Source organism: Ixodes scapularis, unplaced genomic scaffold (genome assembly GCF_016920785.2).
Source record: "Ixodes scapularis isolate PalLabHiFi unplaced genomic scaffold, ASM1692078v2 PGA_scaffold4__175_contigs__length_147842914, whole genome shotgun sequence".
NCBI classification, from domain to species: Eukaryota; Metazoa; Arthropoda; class Arachnida; order Ixodida; family Ixodidae; genus Ixodes; species Ixodes scapularis.
The window spans coordinates 96,056,822-96,079,990 of record NW_024609879.1 but is presented as its reverse complement, the minus strand read 5'-3'; the positions used below and the strand labels follow the sequence as shown (position 1 = coordinate 96,079,990).

Genomic DNA, 23,169 nt, shown 5'->3' with positions numbered 1-23,169 from the left:
ATTCTTTCGGGATTACGTTGTCCACGGCGGCGAATGTAAGGACGAAGGTGTAGTGTGCTTATTAAGATACTTCATTAACAAAAAGTCACTAATTAACTTTTTAGCCTCTTGTTTTAGATAGCATGTTTCAACTAGAGATTGGCAGCCCGTTTTATACTGAAGCTAAAACAGTTGAAAGACATTTAAAAAAAAATCAGTCTACATCAAATTCTTGCGTGGCGATTTTTGGAAATCACGGTAGCGGAAAATCGGAACAATACTTCGTTTGAGCTTAAGTCCAGACCTCGGTGGTCCAGATGCAGCCGATGCTACAAACACGGGCATGCATCTGACCCTGAACAGTGCCTGCACTGCACGAGCGCGCGTGCCTGGCAGGGACGCTGAAAACCCGGAACTCGCGCTTTTTGCATCGGGTGCGTCTAAACTAAAGCTGAAACAAAGTACAACTCGGGACACGGCCGGACTGGAAGAGCGCGCTCTCTTTCTCTTCTTACGGCCTTTGCAATCGCCCGGGATTACATGACATTTTTTCTCCGTATGTAGTTCACTCGGAGAGTTCCTTCGAGCTGCTTTGCGCTGGTGTTCGAGCTTCGTAGGTTGTTGTTTTGGCAACGGTTTATTGAACTTCGCTCCGATTTAAGTCGTGCAAGGGCTGTCACAGCAGCCCTTAATCACATTGTTAAAGAAAAGGCCCCTTCTAAGCAAATACAGATGTCAGACACTGATTCTGAGCAGTTGGCAGCGACTGTGCCCGACTTGGCTACCACTGACCTGAAAAAGCTGAAAGAGCCTTGCGCGTCATCTCCATCCCTGACATATTCTGGTCTGGTGTACGTCAGTGGCTATCTGGTGAAACTCATTAGTGAGTTTGGGTGCACCGCCTGCGTTACGCTGTTTACTACGAGTAACAGAGGCGATCCTCTGTTCGTCTTACTGCAAGGCCAGGATAAAAGCGGACTTCATTATCCAAATCCTAGGTTCCTCGCACTTCTAGACAACAGTATTGTTTTTTGTTTTCTTTTTAAAGAGGGGCGATGCAACGATTTTTGTACGTGACGCAAATACCCCTTAAAACGGGTCCCTGACGTTAATGACCTATGAAACACGCGTTCGTTTTTCACCCCACGCAATAGAAGTCATAAAAAAAAAATTAAAGAAAAACGAGCAGCGTTCACCCTTTCAACTCGCAGCCAGAACAAGCGGCCACGTGATCTGGAGCCGATTATATGCCGCCAATGTTGATCATAGCCACGCGCTGGGGTTGGCAAAGCACAGGACACGCGCCGAGTTCCAGACATTGTTCTGGCTCAGCTCACTGTCGTCGTTGCAGCGATTGGACACGGGCCACTACCCGAATGCTTCTCGAGCTAGTAATTATTACGAGCCCAAATCAAGTGCCCACGCAATGCTCGGGTCCAATCTATGAACCGCATTCAAATATCGTCACTCGGGTGTACTGCGATCCCCACGTTACGTCATCAAATTTTGCAAAGGAGAGATTGAATGAAAATGATCGCTTTTGTCCTTGAAATTACACCGCAACAAAGGAGTTTCTTGGCCAGTGGCGTTGCGTGTGAGTATCCTTGAGTCCCAGGTGTGCCAGTAAGCTCGTGTCAAGTGAAAAACATTCCAATTGATTATCGTTGCACAGCTCCTTCAAGCACCTTCCGCGTACAAATGTGCACGAAGTTCTGCAACTGCTCATTGCACCCTATCTTGAATACACGCCAATCATAAGTTACTCAGAGGGCAGTTTGGCAGGTTTAATTTGCAAGAAAAGTTCCTCAGGCTACTTATGATTAACCATGCAGAGACGGTCACGGACAGAAACGAAAAATCAGCCGGATATGTGCACAAGCCCTCAAGGAAGCACTTTAGGCTGTAATATGCACTGTGCGAAAATTGTACAGACTACTACACTTTTGTTTAGAGCAGCTGACCGATTTCATGTGCGGTCTATGAAATGATGATGCAGACCACGGCAATAGATAGATTGGGCCTGCTTACATTTCACGAGAGTGTACGAATTATTTGTCATTTAAAGTTCCTCCACGTAGAAGGGGTCCGTCTCCTGTTCTCGAGTTGCAACAGAAGTCCTGGAGGTAAAGACGAGTATAGTTTTTCCGCAAATGCATTCGCTGTCTCTACTTACTACTTTTTACTCCCGAACCTCTCGGAGGTGTGCGTCAAATATTCACCGTTTTGGGCTCATCAGAAGCGCATTAGATAGTGGTTGAGGGTCTCAACATAAGGATCAGGTGTCAAAGGCGTATCTCAACGACAGCGTTGAGATACACTGTCAGAGGCGCTCTGTGCAAACGGCAAAGGGTAGCCCAGGGGTTAAAGCCCCTTGATAAAGGCCGTTTTTACAAGTACCGCCAACCATTGTTGTGGAAACGCGCGAGACACGTGCCGCGAGCGCGTGCTCCGCCGCCATTCGCTTCCAAAGGCCGCTCATTTCAGTCCTGCACCGCCATTTGCTTCCAGGGGCCAATCGAGACATGGGCCTCGTGCGCTCGCGCATTTGACGCTACTTGCAAGACACGTAAACACATCGAGGGGCTTTACCAGGGGTCAGTGCCAGGGGTTAGAGTGCCTTCATACACGCGCGCTTTTGCTTGAGTGGTGACATCTCAGCCATTTTTCCGCCCGATCGTTTTTTTATGCATTTTGAAGTGCGCGCAATCCGGTGTCACTCAGCACGAGCGCGTAGCTTTGGCTAATGCATAGACGCCATTTTACCGCCCAAGTCACGCACCAAGTGCGCGAGAGCGTCACGTGCTGGCACATTCAGGGTAACAATGGATGTCTTCACCCTGAGACAGACAGACATGTAGGCACCCTACCAGGGGTTAGAGTGCCTTTATACACACGCGCGCTTTTGCTTGAGTGGTGACATCTCGGCGATTTTTCCGCCCAATCGTTCTTTCAATGCATTTTGAAGTGCGCGCAATCCGGTGTCAGTCAGCACGAGCGCGTAGCTTTGGCTAATGCATAGACACCATTTTACCGCCCAAGTCACGCACCAAGTGCGCGAGAGCGTCACGCGCTGGCACATTCAGGGCAACAATGGATGTCTTCACCCTGAGACAGACAGACATTTAGGCACCCTACCAGGGGTGAGGTGACAGCGCCCCCCGCGAATTGCGGCGGGAGGTGGCGATTGCCACAATTGCAAAGGCCGCAAGAAGAGGAAGAGAGCGCGCGCTTCCAGTCCGGCCGTGCTCGGGAAAAGCGCGCCAGGAGCGTAAAAAGTTTCGCTGCCGAAGAGGCGGCAGAGGAAGACGTGTGGTGACGCGTAAGTTGATCGCGACATCCTTCAACATCTCCGATTGAGTCGCCGCACCCTTCCTCCGCCGCACAAATCTCTAACGAGGAAGGACGCTGTAGGTTGGCGCATGTTGCAAACAAATACTTTCTCCCACCTCAGCCTCTTACCTGCCATGTACCCCACAGTATACCCCACAAACAAATGTCCCCTGTGCACCGAAAAGGCTTCATTATATCACATCACGTGGGCATGCCCTAAGATTCAGGCTGCCCCCCCAGTTCCCAACCCAAACGCCGAGCAGTGGGAAGCTGCGCTGTCCAGCTGGGATCCGGACGACCAGCGTAATCTGGTCTCGCGGGCCCGTGCCGCAGCGACAGCTACAGGGGCCCTGGAATGAGGGCTCCTCTCGCCTCGGAAGAGCCAGACGAATTGTTTATTAAAAGTTTTTTTTCTCTCTCTCTCTGCTGTGAACACGTGACCAAAAGCTTTGGCCCAATCCCAAATCGGCACGCGGCCTGCTCTTTCAAGCCGATTCAAAATTGAAAGTCATCGAGGGCGTCTCTCATATACGACAACTGGCGATTCTGTTTTCTTTTTATTGTTTTTACATAAATGAGACAGATATCTCTGGGCTTTCGGTAAGCTTTGGCCCAATCCCAAATCAGCTCGCGGGAGCAGGCAGCGAGCCGGTCTGGGATTGGGACAAAGCTTATAAACAATATGAAGATAAATATACAGTACATGTTGGCTCGGAGGGTTTCCCTCATCGCAATGCATAAAGATGGCAAAACGATGAGCACAAGAATCTTTTAGAGCATGTTTGCTACGCCGTGAAATGAATCTTATAAAATAAAACAAATTAAATGGAGGTAAACATCATCACAAAAGGAACCTTAGGAAATAAAATAAAACAAAAATGTAGAATAAAATCATCACATAGGAAGAAACAGGGAGAAAGAAGAGGAAGTGGAGAGACCATAGGTATCGCCAAGCTACCCTCATTACCCTATGACGACGTCATAGTTTGAAATGCACGGTCGCAGGGCACATTGAGAAGCCGCGGCCATAATCAAGGACTTGTATGAAGTCATACTGTCGTTCACTCGAAGCGCACCCATAAATTAAGTACCGTTCGCGCACAAGCTTCAATCACTTCCGAGTCCGGTCTGGCAGTTCTGTTCCCCCATTTATTAGTAGTCACACCCTGACAACCTTTCGTGAGATTATGACGGCATTTTCGGCGCGCGTATCGAATTAATCCTGTCGAAAGATCGGCCTACCAACTCCTAGGTTCGGTCTGTGATAAGATATTTAAAAGTGAAAAATACCGGGCCATGAGGCAGTTTTTATTTCAAAATGAATCGTCAAGCTAAAGCTTATAAAAAAAGAGATAAGTTGCTAACACGTTGTGCTTTGACATGCGGGCGGACGAGCAGCGTTTCCTGCAACCCCGGCAGCAACTCAGTGATGAACTGAACCGTGCAACTATTCCAAGAAGCCTGACCGACCCCTCAACCGCAGAGTGGCGGCTAAACCAACACCACCTAAAAGACTAGGCCCCCCCATGACGTCATCACTAGTGGATCCAGGCAGCACTGTCTTGCTAGCGTCTTCGAGCTTCGGCGTATTTACCGTTTTGGGCGGGTCGAGCATCCACTCACGATGACGTTAGGTACAGGCCTTGCCTTCTACCTGGCATTGGCCAAACCACCCGTACGATTCGTCTCGGAGGAGAGCTAAAAAACGTTCATCACCACGGGGGTCACTTTCACCGACGGCACCAGTTCAAAGCGAACGATCCTACGCCCAGTTTGCTGTGGCTATCCCCAACAGTCTCCACTCCCAAAAAGGTAAGGTGGGTCCTTCTTTTTTTTTTTCCCCTTTTTTTTTTTGAGAATGATAAACGGGTTTCATTAAAAGCTTATTTCGGAATTGTGTGCGGAGGGTGAAGAACCGGTGTCAATAGTAGCGGTTTCGGTGCTGATTTTGCCGAAGGCTGCACGCTCTTTGTCAATAGGAGGAAAATTCGCCACGACAGGGTGGGAGGGGTAAAAGGCGAGGGGGGGGGGGGGGAAGCCGAATGCCAAGTACGAGTCGTTTCTGGGTGTTCGGTCAAGGACACATAGGTCTCAAAACTTTCCACGCTGCTATAACAATTCCCCCCCCCCCCCCCCCCCCCCCCCCCCAAATTTTTTTTTTCGTGCGTCTCTTTTTTCCCAAATCACCCGGGGGAACCGATCGCTGCTATTTACGGAGGGAATTCGGCGAATGACTAAGCTTTAAATATGCTCAGGAAAGAAAAAAAAAGACTATCCACCCTGTGCAGATATGTATATGAAGCGTACTGAGCTTCAACTAATTTATTTACACTATTTACATTAGGTTAAATCTGAGACGTGACGAGCCGATCTTGCGGGTGCCGTTGTTCCTCGATGTCTGTGCTGTCTCGAGCGCCGAGAGAGGCCGTGATCGCGCGGGCACTTCTTTCTCTTCTTTCGCGCTTCGCTGGGAGCCGCTACATATACACGTTACTGAAATAACGCAACTAAATACTCGATACTCACTGAAAAAGTAACCAGGTACGCTACTCGTTACTGCGATTCAAAAGGAACGCGCTACCTCGGCTTACATCTAACGCGTTATTTTCACATTACTCCTGTGTCATTTCTACGAAGCAGTAGCCACTTCCAGTATGTTTAGTTGTCAAGAATTTTTTTTAACGCGTTCATTAGGTAATAACTGTGGTTATACTTACATACCTTGCGCGCATCTTTTATATGGTCTATCTAGCGTTTTCTCGTTCAGCAAGTTAAAGGCGCCAGCTGGGGTGAGAACTAGACAGGGTACACATGCGGTGTGTACGATCCCCTCCAAACGTATAGCTAAATAGCTTTACTTGTTACTGCACGCACCGATCTTTTTTTTAGAGCGTGTTCTTGATGTTCGGATGAAAGGAAGCGTTTTTACTTCACGGCGGAAGTATTGGTGGTTAACAGAAGGACCCTGCCTCTGCGTGACAAGGTGAAGCATTTAGCAATGAGGCCATACAGGACTCCTGATTAGACTTCCGGCAGGGAGGCGAAGCAGTTGACTTCTCCGTGCTGTTGAGGAGTATGTTCATGCGCTGTGCGAAGTACTTCTAAGATCACGTTGTCGGATAAAAAAGAAACACGCTTCTTTTTGCATTTGAAGCGTGTATATCTCGGTGGATTGAGAAATAACTGGTCTTAAATACTCGTACAAATATCTCAGTTCGCCTCATACAGTGGAACGTGAGTAATGATCCGCGAGAAGCAGCACTCCTTTTTACTAGGACTCCTGAGGTCCATATTTGAGGGCGATGTTTAGAACGCATGCTCAGAACGAGCTCACGTTGGTAGGCTGCTAAGACCTACAATTTTGATGGTGCGGAATGCATGGGGCAAAAGAACTGTGGAAGCTCGCGTCAGCACGCGCTCAGCAGTCGCGCACACAGCTATGACAGCCTGAAGGGGAACTCCGGTATATTTTTTTCTTTTTTAGGGTTTCGATTGCAGTGATGTGATTGTTACTCCATTTTCGCTAAACTATGCCCTGCTAGATTCCGCTACATTTAGTCCAAAATGTGAAGAAACTTGGGCCAACATTGCGCCAAAATTTGATTTCACTTTATTAATACTGAAGATATAATGGCTCAGGCCCCACTACACGTCCGTATCGCTAGGGTAGGCCTGGGGGAATTTTCTGAACTTTTGATATTAGCCGCAAATAACGTGCTATCCTATCTGATCTCTCTGTCAGTGTCAAACACTCAGAGTACTCGGAATTTTCGCAATATCTCTTATGTTCTGGCGTGTGAGTCTTGCGTGTGAGATAGCTTTTGTTGAGTGCGCTTCTCCCCGTACTCTTGTCTACTGCAGTGAAGCGGCAACCGCAAAGCAGGCGTAGCAATTTTGCTTATCTTGCTTCGCCGCAGTGCACCCGAGTGCTAAGGGAAAAGCATTTCCTCGGAGTGGGACTGCTGCTGCGCTTGGCTGCTCCAAAAGGCGCTACGAAATGACTCGGGTCAATCCCATCACTCCGACTGTTTTTAGTAAAGGAAGCTTGTCCCTGAATTACGAAGCGCCATTTTTTTTAAATGTTTTGTGTAGTTTTGTAAATATCTTATATCAAAGTTTTGTTTCGGCGGTCTACGACAAAACCGATACTACCGGCTCGAGCATGAGGGTAACTCTTGTGACCAGCTGCATGTCCATCGTGCGATGCAAAGTTCGTATTGCGGTACCGCAAAACGTAGGACTGGCGTATAGTCGTAGGAGCAGTTCGGATCAGTGAGTTAAGATTCTGCGGCTGCTTTGCTGCTTTGTTTCGTAGATATAAAATATCCGTAGCAAATATTAATACAGATTCATAAAGTTGCCGGCCGAATAGCGAGTTTGCCACGATGAGCGCATGCTTAGAACGAGTACCAACCTATCTTCCGAGAAATACTTCAATACTGGTGGTGCACAATGAACTTTGCAGACGCGTTGTGGAAGCTAATCATAAGCTCGCGCTAAACAGAAACAGACAAAACTGCAGCCGCCAGTGAATGCCTCCTGCGGCACCACGTCGCGCTTGAGCGAGCAGGGAGAGAGTTTTAGTAGATCGTGCGCTATTGACGATGTGAGCGATCAAAACCGTCGCCGTGGTTGGCCTTTTGCGATTGGCGGAATACTGACTATGACGTCAGCAAAGGATTTCTTATTGACGGAAATAAGAGAAATGTAAGAGCTTCACTTTTGACGATGTTGTTTGGCAGTGTTGGTTTCAGAGTGCAATGATTTCAAGCTTCCACCATGCTCCTTACAAAGTTGTTCGCGAGGTAATGACATCACGAGAGGGACCCATAGGATGGTGCCACCGAAACATCTCGCCGCCAATGGAAAGCGGACCCAGGGAGCGCGTGCTCAATCCATGCTTCATACGAGGAAAGGCAGTGTGTGCACAGTGCACACTGTCTTTCGTATGATCTAATTAACAGTGTGATTGTGACTGAACAGCCAACTGGAGATATGCCGGTGAAAGCTCACGACAAACAGCCGAAGTGCTGAAGAGGTTTATTATACTGCCTGTACCACCTTTTCGTGGGTCATCCAACATTTCTGTACATCAGATTAAAAAAAAGAAGATTTTTAAAAAATATAATAATTTATATACAACAACTTTGGTTGGATAATCTTTCTATTACGGGGACTGTTCAAACTTAACTGGCATGGTTGAGTAGAACAAAGATCGTCAATACTTAGCTGGTGACCCGAAGTTTTTTTTTTTTTTTTTTTTTTTTTTTTTCACTTTTGTGTATTATAGTTTCGTTTCCGCAACTCGTTCAAAGACACATTCTATCGGTTAATGTCTCAACACAGAGACTATAGATAAAACGAGCAACAGAGACAAATAAAAAGGAAAAATAAAAGTTCATTCTTAAAAAGACCAAGCGTGCGCCATGGAATCGGGGTTGAAGAGAGGTCTTTGACGCTTACGACCGGCACAAGCAAGGTCGCCTGTTCCCCGTCCGCCTGCTACATTTCGCCTTCCCTTTTAGCGACGTCGAAACCAAATAAACAGACACGAACTAACGGCCGACAACGAGGAAGACATCCCGCGGTGAAACCAAACGAACCCCTACGTAACACTCTCGCTGAAAAAGGCGGCGCGGCCCAGTTTAGAGAGCAACCTGTTTTCGGGGGTAAAACATCCCCCGCGGTTAGGGTACGCCGTCTGCTCGAAATAGAAACGGACAGTTCGTGTGGTCGTCTGCGTTCCTCGTTGATATTAGCGAGCAAAGTCGGTTGTATACTTGCGTTTTCGGTCGCTTCGGGGCGCCCTCGTTTTCAATAGGCACTGGATTTTCCCCCGGATGACGTTACTACCCGTTTTTTATCAACTGACTGAACGCGTGTTTGTGGGATGTCGATGGTGGTAGCGATTGTAAAAGGGATGCGAGGCACATTTTCGTCTTATTTATATGGCGTGCAAGTTGATCTGCTCTTTGCGTACCTCGGGCGTTTGTTTACCCACAAAATGCGCCCACGTGGGTTTGTTTTCCCCCGACCTGAATCAATGACGGCGCGTGCTTGGCTGCCTCGTCACCGCTCATTCCCTGCGCGTTCTCTGTGTCACCTTTTAGTACACTTGCTCGCCGTATAGTCTATGGCAGCCCCAGGGCGTCCACTTACAGGAATTCGCTCATCTTTGAGACATTCTTGTGGTTTAATTCTACCGAAGGTTTTCATGCGATAGCCGTTTCTTGTCATTTTCTGTGTTGAAACACTCGCGCATTTCACCTAATTGTGTATGTGCATCGAGCGCTATAAGGATGGTCGCTCTGAGCAGATGGCGAGTCAAAAGTTGCTGTCAGCGTGCGCTGAGTAAAAATGGATTCAAGCGTGGGCACAGCGCTGTTCCAACGCTTTGAAATATTGCAGCCAGCAAGTGCCATCCATTCAAGCGCCCAACATGCGCACACGTTACTGAAATAGAATAACTAAATACTGTTGCTCGTTAACCACTCGAAAAGTAAGTAAGTACGTACGTTACTCGTTACTGCTATCCAAAAGGAACGCGTTACATCAGCTTGAACGTAACGAGTTTTCTGGTTACTCTGAATGTGTTGTTTTAATGAAGCAGTCGCTTCCGATATTTGTCGTGGTTAATATTTCTTCGCTTCTAACGCGTTCATTCTGTGATATACTGGAATATATTGCGCTACTGACATATCTTGCGCGGATATTTTCTGCTCCATCTAGCATTTTCTCGTCGTGCAAATTACTGGCGCCAGCTGGGGTGAGAACTGGATTGGGAACTTGCGTTGGGGCTCAGCTTCCCCTTCTGGAGTAACACTGTTACTCGTTGCTTCTCTTAAAAAGTATCTAGGTCGTGACTTCGTTACCGAAAAAGTAACTAAGTGCAAGTAATCCGTTCTTGTTCAAACACTTGCGATTGCTCACGACCGTGTGCCTTAAAGCTTCTTAAAATCTCTTACAACACACTGGCGCCATCTATCGGGTAGCCATGGTGGAATACTTGCAGTTTCCGCATATATCCTTTTTTGCAGGCGTCCGTCTTTTTTTTTTTTTTTTGGGGGGGGGGGGGGGGGGCTTGAAACACTTTTGACAATGTTGTAGTGATCATTTATCATAAATAGTATGTATAGACTTTTGAAAAAATCGCCTTCTGCACGCTGCCATCTTCGTCTGCTGGGCTGTGGAATACCTTCTGCGCATGCGTTGTTGCTTTGCCATGCGGTACATCGGACGCTGCGCATGCGTTCACAGCTCAGTGACTCAGCATTTCGCACCCGAGTGATAAGCGATGCAAAGGTCTATACATTTGATCCCGGAAATACCGCAGTTCCAGGACCACCTCGTAGATGGCGCCAGCGTGCCAGTGTGTTCTCTCGTAGCAAGAAATCACAGTAGCGCGGTCGATAGCAGACGGCACGTGAACGGACCTTTACTCGTAACGCGACAGGGGCAAGCCTGATGAATACCCTCCGCCGCCACAGTGGAAGATTTTCTTGCGTGCCCTCAGGAGAACAACGAGGCCGTGGCGTACGAAGTGAAGCAGGAGAGCGGCTCGGCGGTGTCGTACCAGTGCGACGTGTCCGACGAGGCCCAGGTGCGTCTTCTGGCACGCAAGGTGGCCCAGGACGTGGGGCCCGTGGCCGTGCTCGTCAACAACGCCGCCGTCACCAACTGCCAGCCCGTGCTCACGCTGCAGCCGGACCAGATACGTAGGACGCTCGACGTCAACCTCCTCTCCCACTTCTGGGTAGGTGGACTTGCATCACTTCCTCCATTTCACGTCGAGTCAGACCGCAGCCCACGCTCTGATGGAGCCAATCAATCTGCGCCAAATGGATACATCGTCATGGCGCTCTTTGTGCCTATGCTATCAAAACTAATCACGCATAGTGAAGGCGCCGTGATCCCCTTTTTTGCGCGTGATTGGTCCAGCGGGTGATATGATGCCCTTGTTGTTGTTGTTTCTTGAAAATAGTTTGGACCGTCTTTGGCGTGTTTCCGAATTTCGTGCGATTTACGGTTGGTGTTTCGTACGTATCAAAGATACGAAATAAACGAGGAAAAAAAAAGTGAATGTGCTTTCAGCCGTTTACTGTTTCCATGGATCTCCCCTACCATTACCCCATATGTGGGGGCACCTTCCAGATGATCCAGGAGTTCCTGCCAGGGATGCTGGCCCAGAAGGAAGGACACATCGTGGCCGTCTCATCCATCGCCGGCTTCATCGGCACCGGCTACCTCACGGACTACTGGTGCGTGACTCATCAGCGCTGATTTCGATTTCATCCGCTCACCGAATACATAACCTGCCGTTTTGCCCCCCCCCCCCCCCCCCCCCTTCCCTTCCCCATTCCCATTTTGCGGCATGCGCGCCGGTGGAACGCTACCTCCGATTTTGTGCACCTTGGGAATTTTAATAACATATTTTTTTTTAAGAATGCGTTTGTTTGAAGCTTCAAAATGATTGCCAATGCTTCCTTGAGAGTCCTTAGAAACGAAAACATGGCCGTTCATTTGCTGGGGTACCTCTCCAGGATTATGGCGTGGCCGTGACCACCGGCAACGGAGGCAGCTGTGAGGCTAAACTGCTTGTCTTCTTTGATTCTTAAGGCCTGTTCACACATACAGCGGAGCGCTAAGTTAGCGCTACGTGAGCGTTCCGAGGAGCGCTCATGTGGCGCTTCCAGCGCGTGACTTCGTTCTAATATAGCGCGTGGTTAGCGCTTTAGTAGCGCCTTGTTAGCGCTCCAGTAGCGCCTTGTTAGCGCTTCAGTAGCGCCGTGTTAGCGCTCCAGTAGCGCCTTGTTAGCGCTTCAGTAGCGCCGTGTTAGCGCGTCATTAGCGCTTCTTGTACCGCGGTGCTGCGGATTAGCAGGTGCACTGCGGTTTTGGTTCCTGTGGTTGGGTGTGCATCAGCAGCACCATGGCGGACATGTGGGATGCTCAAATAGAAATGCGACAAATGCTCTTACATACGCGATTAGTGCATTTGTGTGAGGACGTCTTAACGCTCAAAAGAGCCTTCTGGGTGCGCGAAATCTTTCGCCACCGAGATACCGACGGGTCCCCGGCGATCCTTGTTCCTAGGCTGAGGGACCGAGACACAGAGCTCTTTCGAAGGCAATCATGTTTACCTGCGTGTCCTTGAAACCAGCGTCACACATATCGAATCGAAAGATATGAGGTCGTACCCAATCAATTAGTCGCTCAGAGTCCATGACTCTGGGTCGCCTGCCCGACCCTCTGCTTAGAGAGCGGCTCTTTTACTTCCTCTTCTTTCAATGCCAAAGGAAAAACAACAACAAAGGAATCGTCGTGCACGCGCTATTCCGCAGCAGCAAGCACGGCACAAGGGGCGTGAGAGCGCTAACAGAGCGCTTCTGTAGCGCTAACAGAGCGCTTCTGTAGCGCTAATGGAGCGCTAACAAAGCGCTTCTGAAGCGCTAACAGAGCGCTACATCACGAGCCAGGAAGCGCCACATGAGCGCTCTTTGGAGCGCTCACGTAGCGCTAACTTAGCGCTCCGCTGTATGTGTGAGCCGGCCTTTAGCGTCCTAATCCTCTTTGGTGTCCTAACGAAGCTACATTGACTATTCGCAACTCCAGCGCGCCGCTCGCCCTCCCGCGGACGAACGGAGAACCAGAGGAGCGGGGACGGCGGCGCGGAAACGGTGGCAGGGACTATCGGCCTTGATGCGTGAAGCCGTTTTAACGACAAAAGTGAACGCGTTAAAAAAGGAATTTTTGTGCTCCGCCTTGCAACAGCCTTGCACGAAGGACCGGGATGTCTAATTTTATTAGGGACTTTTCGTGTATCGCATTTGCTGCGGATTTCTGGTCTTGTGCATGGCTGCCAGCTCAATCTGTACTCAACGTGACGAAAAACGCTCCCACTAATAATAAAGAACTCTATAGTACGGTCTACGGAAAGTCTATTCTTTACCATAAGTAGGAGAAAACTCGTCGCGCAACGGTATGTCGAGCAATGCAAATCGGGAAAGGGTTCGCGTTTTAAGGCCGTTACAAGGAACATGACCATTTATTCTAAGCACTTCAAAAAGACAGAATACCCGTACTTGCTTTCAGGTGATTACAAAGCAAATAAAGAAAGGCTAGAAGCATTTTAAGCGGTTCTGTGTTAGCCAGCCGTTTGTGACGAGAGCTTAGAACGCGCAGTTTTGGGCAGAGGGACCGCAATGTTGCAAATAACGTGGTGCAAAAAATGTACGGTATGTTAAAATATTTATTTTTGATAAAGCGATAAATAAAACCCCTAAACACGCCGGTTATGTTAATAGGCAGTTTTTGCAGAGCGTACGACACCCCTAAACTTCCTTTGGACGTACAGCGCACTGACGTTCAACCAGTGCTACCAACTTTCAATAGCGACTTGCTAGCCGAGTTGTGCAACTTTTTAAAATAACCCAAGTGTGAATGACTGTAAAAGAAGAAGAATAATCGGGGGTTTCTTGGCCCTACTGCAAAACCTCGTTTTTTTTTTCGGTACTCTTTGATGTGTACTTTAGCAGTTTAATATCTTATAATGCACCGTCATCAAGCCTCTGGTAAAAGTTGGGGCCGTCAGTTTGACGTCGATGGGCTGCACGGCGAACTGAAGTTGTGGAGTGTCGTATATGTGCCAAAAAGTGTAAAAACTACATTTTTTTTTTTTTTTTTTTTTTTTTTTTAGAGGGATGAGCACGGCAACGCTCCTGGCGCGCACTGAAAATTGTGCTTCAAAGGCACAGCGCGAGCTTGCGGTTGTAATGCTACACCGCACGGTAGCCTGCGGTAAAAAAACTTTCTATCAATAACCATAGAGCAGTTTGATTACGTGTTGCAATACACTAACACCGAGACGGCGAGCAGCGAGTTGTGAGCCTGTGACGCGAAGACACCAATACTGTGAACGCTGCTCTTCCGAAGCTTGACGGTCAGCGTTCTCGGCTCTTCTTTTAGAGCACTAATGGCCAGGCAAAGCCGGAAACATACCCTCATCGCCCTCAAAAATATTCTGCCACAAACAGCAACCTGGCCGGTGCCTAAAACGCGCTCGCTCACCCCAAAGCTTCGCAATTTGAGGTTTCAGCAACTTTTAAATAACAGCGTGCTCGTTTTCTTAACGTGCATCAGCATCTACGTCACCTATAATATGATCCCTTCATAACCGCTTCGCGTTTGTAGACCAATAAATAATTTTTAGCGCGCTGAACAGCGTCAGCGCGAGCAGGCGCGCGGGATATCCTGGAGAATCTATCCCCGTCTCTTCCGCCATCTTGGAACTACCGCCCCGCCACCTATAGGGCGTTGGAGTTGCGAATAGTCCGTTGCAACCTAAGAACGAAGGGCGAGGGTAAGACGGGCCGGGTAGGAGGAAGCAGACGGAACGCTGGAGAAGAGAGAGGGAAACCTCCTTCTTTCTTTAGCGTTCCGCCTGCTTCCTCCTCCCCGGCCCGTCTTACCCTCGCCCTTCGTTCTTAGGTTGCAACGGACTATAGGTTTTCCTACTTTCCACTCACGCATGTTTCTGGTTACTAGAAAAGACTCAACATTTCTAATATATTATGAAGTGCATCGATGCTCTTATGGTGGGAAATGTCAACTGGCTGGGCGTTTTGTAGGTGTGTTTTTGAAGGGAGTTGAGTTCAGATAGGCTGTGAAGTGAATGGGTTTCCTGCTTAAGCTTCCTTACCAATGACCATTCTCTGACCCCAGTGCGTCCAAGTTCGCAGTACGGGGCTTGATGCACGCCTTGGAAGAAGAGCTGTTCCAACTCGGCCTCTTGGACAAGATCAAGCTGACCACGGTCTACCCGGTGGCCATCAACACTGGCATGTTCAAGGAACCCAAATCCAGGTCTGTGTCAGAGTCCTTCAAAAACGAAAATTCAGAATGCAGGCCTGAGCGACTTGTGCTCGACATAATATATGACGAAGCCTCCCTGATTCTGATAATAGACTTTTCCGGAGAATCCCAGAAGACGAACGGCAATCCCATATTTCACCGCGTGACGCAAGGAACTGCGGGCCTGTTCAGAAGCACGTTCGGGCTGACTCGTATGCTTCGTACATTCTGGAAGCAGCACGACCTATTCCCTCCTGCCTTTGTGAGTTCAGAACACAGATAACCTAGAACGAACGCAAAATTAAATTGGCACGTAATCGGTATTCTTGTTACAATGCTTCTTTGAGTTTTGAAATCACGATTTAAACGAACATTAACTACTATTTGGAGTTATCGGTACTATTTTATGTGCCGTACATCAGATCGTCATCGAGAAGATAGGGAGGGAACAACAAATGTCCGGAATGGTTTCTTGGTAAACGCGCTTGGACTGTCCGGCTTATCCTTCTCTTTGACTGAGAGCCGAAGCTATAATAATATTACAATGCTTTATTTGCATCATGCCCCAGAACAACCAATAGGTCATAGTGTGGTGGCACATAAAAAGGTAGCACACAAATTTAACGCAATATCTCCTACTGGCGAAAAACATGTAAATCAGGAATTAAGAAAACGTGTAAATTCAGCTCTCTTTTAAATCCTAAATTATTTGAAAAACTATCAACATGACAGGGCAGTTCATTGCTACACATCTGCACCCTTACCAATGGTGACAATTTCGATTGAATGGAGGGGTCAATAAGCTCAGTCATCTAATAAGTCGAGCTGGTACATGAAATTTTAATGATGACAGTCACTATTTATACGGCCGTGTACAACCTTATGTAAAAATAGAACGTCGTGGGCTTCTCTTTTCTTTTTTTTTTTTTGTTAAACAAGTTCTGCAACAAGTTTTTTTTTTTTTTTAAGAATGCATTCGTAGTCGTAAAAACATATCCTCCCAAAGTACCTGTCATACACAATAAAAATAACTCGTTTATGCACCCTTTCAATTTGCGCCGCATCAGCTGCAGTGAGCGAGTTCCACGCAACACTACAGAACTCCAGTCTAACCATAACCAAGGAGCAAAACAAAAGCACCACGCACCAAAGATTTGAAAAGTCCCTCGTAAGGCGTGATATCATTCTCATCACTCCAAGAGCAGCGACAACATTTTGGCTAAGAGGATGTGAAAAAGAAAGTTTGTTGTCGAATGCATTCCGAGGTCACGGACTTGAAAGAAGACACTTTGGATAGCGAAATTTCCAGCTAGGTACGAATAATAAATAATGTCCCGTTTTTCACACATGATAAGTAGTTTTGTTTTATCAGGGTTGATAAGTAAAACGGTGTCAGAACACCCGTTTAAAACAACTAAAAATCATTCTGTAAAAAAAAAAAAAAAAAAAAAAAAAAAACACAGTCATTCTTCGAATGAATTCTTATGAAGATCTTGATATCGTCAGCGAATAAAGGCGTCTGTGCGTTCTTTACGCACAGTGTAATATCGCTAATAAATGCAAGAAACAGATGCGGCCCTCAGTGTGATCCCTGCAGAACACCGGAACTAGGCACAAGAACATCTGACAAACAACTGGAGACACGTATACTATTTTATCATTCAGAAAGATAGCTACTAAACCGCTCTGAAAGTGTCGAAGATACACCATTTAATGAGAGCTTGCCTTATACAATAACAATTTTTTTTATTTTTTCTACAATAACAATTTTTTTATCCTACAATAACAATTTTTTTATCCAGTAGGAACAAAAATTCGTTTTTACAGATCGACCCTTTACAAATCCGTGCTGAACAGTGGCTAGTTTACGACTGAGGTTGAAAAGAAACACTGGCATGTAAAACTATCTCGGAAACATTTGAAGAAACACGTGACAAAGACACAGGGCTATAGTTCTCTGCCTCACTCGTGTCACCGGATTTCCGTACAGTCTCTACAACTGAGTGTTCGGCTACCATTGTTTTCATTTTTCTTAAAGGCCATCAGCCTTTAAGCTCCATACGGGACTTGAACTTTGTTGAGCAGGGGGCTTCACGAAAGGAGCCACGTCACACGTTACAGGCACATGCGGGAATATTGCGAACGGCTCGTAGCCTTGAATTTCAGTAAGATAGAATGAGTGAACTAAGTACAAAGTTTCAATCTCTCTTTGGCCTGGTCAGACATGCTTTCCGCTTTTGCTCTTTTTTATTTTTTTTATTTTATTCGAAAATGCAACTTTCTGGGTTTGTGTCAGGAAGCTCAACCTAAAACCGACCGAGCGGGCAAAAAAAAAAAAAAAAATAGATATATATGAACAAAAAGTAAGGGCGCAAACGAGCTGGTGTACATTGCACATGGTTGAATATATATATGAATATATATAAATATAAATAAATAAATAAAAATAAAAGCAACAAAGTAAACATCGATTTTAAGACTGTTTAACCATAATGGCGTGAAACTTGCAGGTTTTTGCTATTTCTATGTTCTCTAGGTTACACATAGTTGTCAGTCTTAACTAAACAGTATGCAACTTATACTAAAAAGTACCAATCGCTTTTGAAATAGTATCTAAAGAATGCTTTTAGGTGCTAGCTATCCTAGCACAATCACTCGATGTGCCTATGTTGTTTGGTGGTATTGTGAACAGTCGTTCGTAGACCTTGGCAAGTGATAGCGAATGGATCGACACTACATGCCTCGCGCAGGTTCCCCTTCCTTGCGCCCATCCTGGAGACGAAGGACGTGGCTCAAAAGACGCTGGAGGCCGTGCTCAGGGAGGACAAGGAAGTGGTCATTCCTCATCATCTCATGCTCATGCACAGGTTCATGTTGTGAGTGAAGCCCTAACCTTAAAAAGGGGTACGGAACCTGAAGGACGTGAGCGCGAGCTCTCTACCCCTGTTTTTAAGGTCGGCCAGCAAGAAGTGCCATGCGTATCGCGCTCTTGACGTCACTAGTTCATGCACGGCCAACGGTATTGTAGTTGCCAGCCTTGCCGCTTGGTGGCGTCAACGCATGAAAATCTCGCCTAGTAGTAATCTCCGAGAACTGTACGCCCTAGAGCCACAAAATGAGCTACGCTTAGAGTATCGGCACTCTGTTCTCTGATATTATTGTGGGCGCCGCCATCTTGGTGCTTGTGCAGAGCAGACGCAAATGTCGGTCGTCTTGATTCGAAAGTGCGACTTCCTCAGCATTAGATACGGTATTAGGAAGCTAATATAATATTGCTTCGCTCTGTCGTGAACTATTTAAACGTTTGTGGAGGACGGAAAAGCCTTTGCTGTGATTGCAGATAACGCTTCAGATAACTGGCAATTATGATTTTAAGCCACAAGATGGGTAAGTGCCGTTACTCTGAAGTGTAACTTGTTTAGTGGCACTAGTACGCCCCATGGCCTATACATAGCTTGCTCCTAACGTCATTCGCGGCCACGCCGGTATTTTATGTGCCGAGCGTTCGGTTCACCGTGTCAGTTTTACGCCGCAGAAAAAAGTATCTCGAGGTATGATTAACCATCAATACCTAGCAATGGGGACACCTGCAAGCTATGTATAAAAGGCATCCGCTTCGTGCCATTTGTGAGCGCGCTATTCACAACGCATCCCGTGGGGGAAGGATATGGTTGGCCCTGGCAGAGGTCCCATTCATCCTTTCATCCTCAGATCAAGCTCCCACCTATTGTCTGCAAAGAACGGCGATATTGATTTTGTGGAATGCACGTTGTAGATGTACTGTAGAAGCTTTAACCTATACAACGTAGTAAACGCGTTATCGTTCTCCGCCAAGTCACATTCAGAACTAATGGCGAATTCCACTGGTCGTTTTGGAGCGCGCCGGGATCGACTTTTCTGGAGCGAGCCTATTTCACTGGGCGATCGGGATCGAGACCGACGTGTTTCACTGGTCGTTTTGGATTAGCTCCCGCTCCAGGTCTCGATCTGGATCCTAGAAAAGTCGCTCCCACGATTTCGGCGGATTCAACCGGAAGCCAGCCGGGCCAGCCCTCGGCGTGCACACGTGACTTCCTTTCTCGTGGGGCATCTCGCCTGATCTCGCCCATCTCGCCTCAGAAGAAGCACGTCGCGGGCTGGGCTCCTAGATTGTCTCGACATCAGAAGAATTCGTAATGGCCGCTTGCTTACCCCTTGGCTCGACAGCCGGTCCGTTTTCCAGGAAGGAGAAGAGAAGGTATTTGCCGCGCTACGGGCATTCGGGCAATCTTTGATGGAAGCGCCTGAGCCATTCCTGCCGCTCGTGCGTCGAACACGTGTTAGCGCCGCGATTGTGAAAACGTCTTCGAAACGACCGCGGCGGCCGTGGAAAGGGGATTCCTGGGCAGTTGAATGACGGGAAGGCATCCGCCGATCCCGGAGCAGTGGTCATGTTCCACTGGGGATCCGTAGGCGGCGCGACCCCGTTCGGATCGTCTGCTCCAGTCCGGACCTGGTCAACTGATCCCGGCACGCTCCAAAACGCCCTGTGGAATTCGCCATAAGTAACTCCACGAGCAAGCCATACTGCCCTGACCTGGCGCTGCTGCTTTGGAACTCATGCCGTGGCGGCATTCCAACGAAGCTTCACAGACCGCCACCAGACGCAATTTTGAAAAATGTTCATTTGTTTTAAAATTAGTTTTCTCGACTTCTCTGCCGGCAGCCCAGAAACACTGGTCAAGGCTAGTGTTTCTGGCTTGCCGGCACGACATAGACCACATCTAAACTAAGCAATAAGTGTAGACATTTCGTTTTCGTGCCCCTTTCTGCTTCATACAAAAGACAGTCTGCAGACAGATTCAAACGCGAGTCACCACGATCGAGATCCGTGCTTCGAATGCCGCATGGCAACGAGTTCAAGGAGAAACTTGGCACGCGGCATTCGAACAAAGAATGTCGTCTGCACATGATGTCTGCAGATCGTCTTTTGTGTTATGTGTAAGCAATGTAACCCCGGCTACTAATACATTATACGAAATACAGTTTGCAGATACTGGCTGAGGCGCGTTATATAACGGCTTATGATAAGGATCAGGGTGATTCTATCGATTACTTCTATCAGTCGAGCGGGTGCTCAACGAGTTATATTCGTTCGCTAAAGATAGGAAGCGAAGGCATCAGCAGGGCGTCCACTTTAATACCAAACAGAAAAAAAGGGGAATAAATTTGCACTGAACAATATCGACAAGAATCCTATACGATACCACGGCGAACATATAAGATTGGATGAGGACTGGGTTATAGAACACCGCGCGCGGTTTATGGTACGTGCACTCGTACACCATTCCTATTCGGGTCACCAGTTCAAAACGGTCTTGATTACATTTTTAGAATCCAGGTTTTCTTTATTCAGTCAATCAATTCGAGTCAATTAAGCTTTTTTGTTTTTTTGAGGATGAAGGGGTGACAAGAAGCTTGGAGTGGTCCTTGTTCTGAACTAGTTCTTGGTCCGAACTGGTCCTTGGTCCGAACTAGTTGTCTCCCAGAGGCACGAAGGACGTAGAAGTGTTTTGCAAGTGATGTGCAATTGTAGCGCGTGCATACGGAGGTGAACGGGAGATTTTTCGCGGTACTGATTCGAGACTCTGGGTCATTTCGCAGTTTGTTCCCGCCAAAGGCGATGAAGCTGATGCAACGGTTCATGGGCTGCACGGTCGAACCCCATCGACTCACTGGAAAGTCGGCCCATTCCTTCTCCTGAACCGCTTGCAGCCATCGAGTCCGCGGTGCTGCTTCAAGGAGAGCGAAGAATGATCTTCACACGTGTACGGAGGCTGCCGGCACCAAAACAGAGTTTATGTACATATATAGATATATACATAGTATATACATATATATATGAAGAGAGAAAGCATCCGATATGCGCCAGTGACTTAGAAAGATAGCCCCAATTCATCGTGAATTGCTTTCATATAGACCTTTTTCATTTTTAGTCTTCGAGGCTTCCAGAAACAGCGGTATATTTGTGCCTCGCTGTCGTTGCCATGACGCGCAGACTTGATTTGGAAGAAAGAACGCAAGAGAAAAACAACGAAATAGGGATTCGGTCCTTTCACTTTCTACCGCGGGCTATAGGAAAAGTCATAGGCCACGGATCTGCCATCATGTTTGAGTCTTTCAGCTTGGGGGGGTGATAATCCGCTTGCCAGGGGAATGACAGCGACCCACGACGTTCAACTGAGCGTCTTGTATTACTCGAGCCGGGTGGTTCTTGCAGGGGTTCCACAGCGAGTTCCGGCATGCAGTTCGCGTCGCACCAGAAGGCTCTCCGGGTTGCATATATAGCTATAGTTTTTGATAAGGCGAGAACGGCAGGGAGGTGATGTCCCGATATCTTCGACAACGCTTCAAAGCCTCGTGCACGTCGAGCGCGCGCGCGCAGCCAAAGCCCGGAGGGAAGTGCGTGCTGGAGGCCGTCCTCGTTCTGTCAGAACTGCTGCACGTTTAAAAGGCCTTCAAGCTTAAAATTATCTAAATCTGCGCTAGATGGCAGGCAGAAATAAATGAGACATTCAAGCCGAGTTCTCGGTGAAAACATCTGGCCTTTGCCCAACAAGATGTCGATATGTATATTTAGCTGCTTCCCTTTGGGGATCAGATATGGCCACATGGCAGACGCGGCGGAATCTGAAATGGAGATGTTTTGGTGGTACCCAAACGTTATCTGGGTGCTGTCACGTCCTAGACGCTGGGGCGTCTGTCTGATGGTGACCAGAGCCCGATTCGTCCCAGTCAAAACCGGGGTTGGTCTTCGAGCTTAGTGATGACTTGGCTGTGCTCTCACCACAGTCACGCTTATTATAGGTCATTAAGGAAGGTTTTGTCCTTCCTACAGGGGCATCGTAGTGTCACGTATCACGCTTAGCTCTAACAGAGGGCGTTGGCAGTTGGGGTTACACGGTTCGCTGAAACAAGAGCGACTTCAGTAGCCATTTTTAACGCTTATTATTCGTGACCAAACTGAGGCCATATTTTATTAATACCGAGAGGGTATCACTATCGGTCGTTTCAAAAGTACTATTGCACTTTCGCATTGTCTTGTACACGCTAACACCTATCGGTGATCTATCATTCCTGATTCTGTTGGGGAAACAATGAGTCTCACGTTCCAAGTTCGCAACCGGACACGATGAAAGTGTTCTACTGCTGTTTATAAATAGTGTCTATTGCGATGGCATACCTTGTTACGTGCATACAAGATTTTATGTTACACGGTCTATGGTAGCGTATTGTGGTTCATGACATATGTGCCATTCCTTATTACCACAGCGAGAGGACCACGTTGTCGTTTCAGAGTGAGAAACGTACGTTCATCATTACTGATTTCACAAAGAGCAATATGACAACTGCGTATCTTGAACAAGGATATCTTTTGGTGTCAGAAAACAAATTGAACTGTCTGAAATACCCACAGTGAGATTCAAACCGATTTTCGAGAAAGGCAACTCAACATTCAAGTTCTGACTTGAGGCCGCAAAATATATTGCAATAACTATTCAGTACGTGTTCAGATGTCTTATCTTCACAAGGCATCTTTCAAAGTGTGTTTAAGTAACGCGTACGAGTAACCTCACAGAACTATGCAATTTTAGCGGTGTTCCAAGGCGTTGCTTCATATTGTACATAGATATTTTTATACGATTACCACCAAAGGCTACAAGGTTAAGGAGAAAGGATTTCTCAACCCAACAAAAACTGAATATAAGTCCTTAGTATAGTCCTACACTTCAGGCTATGAACGAAATTGGAATACAGAAGTAATGGGGCGTATTTTCTATGCATCATGTTTTATTGGAGTTAAATATATGTGCGCTCATTTGCCGGTATTCGTTACTTCATAAATTTACACACAACAAAAAGAAAAGAAAAAGTTGTTCCTGTTTCTTTCTCAACGGGAGCAGGTGTACTGTTACGGCATGCATCTTTGACGATTAAAGTATATGATTAAAGCACTTCGAAACATTCAAA

The 23,169-nt window shown here is 47.3% G+C and overlaps 1 protein-coding gene across 1 annotated transcript in view; it reads left to right on the top strand.

Annotated features, from left to right (window-relative positions):
• Nucleotides 1-23,169, top strand: part of LOC8039645 (17-beta-hydroxysteroid dehydrogenase 13) — a 37,665-nt gene extending 14,496 nt beyond the window's left edge. The window contains exons 2-6 of the mRNA XM_040210282.2: nt 10,823-11,062; nt 11,461-11,567; nt 15,031-15,171; nt 17,910-18,035; nt 20,803-23,169. Coding sequence (XP_040066216.1) covers nt 10,823-11,062; nt 11,461-11,567; nt 15,031-15,171; nt 17,910-18,035; nt 20,803-20,902 — 714 coding nt within the window. The 3' untranslated portion in view covers nt 20,903-23,169. The remainder of the gene's footprint in view (nt 1-10,822; nt 11,063-11,460; nt 11,568-15,030; nt 15,172-17,909; nt 18,036-20,802) is intronic.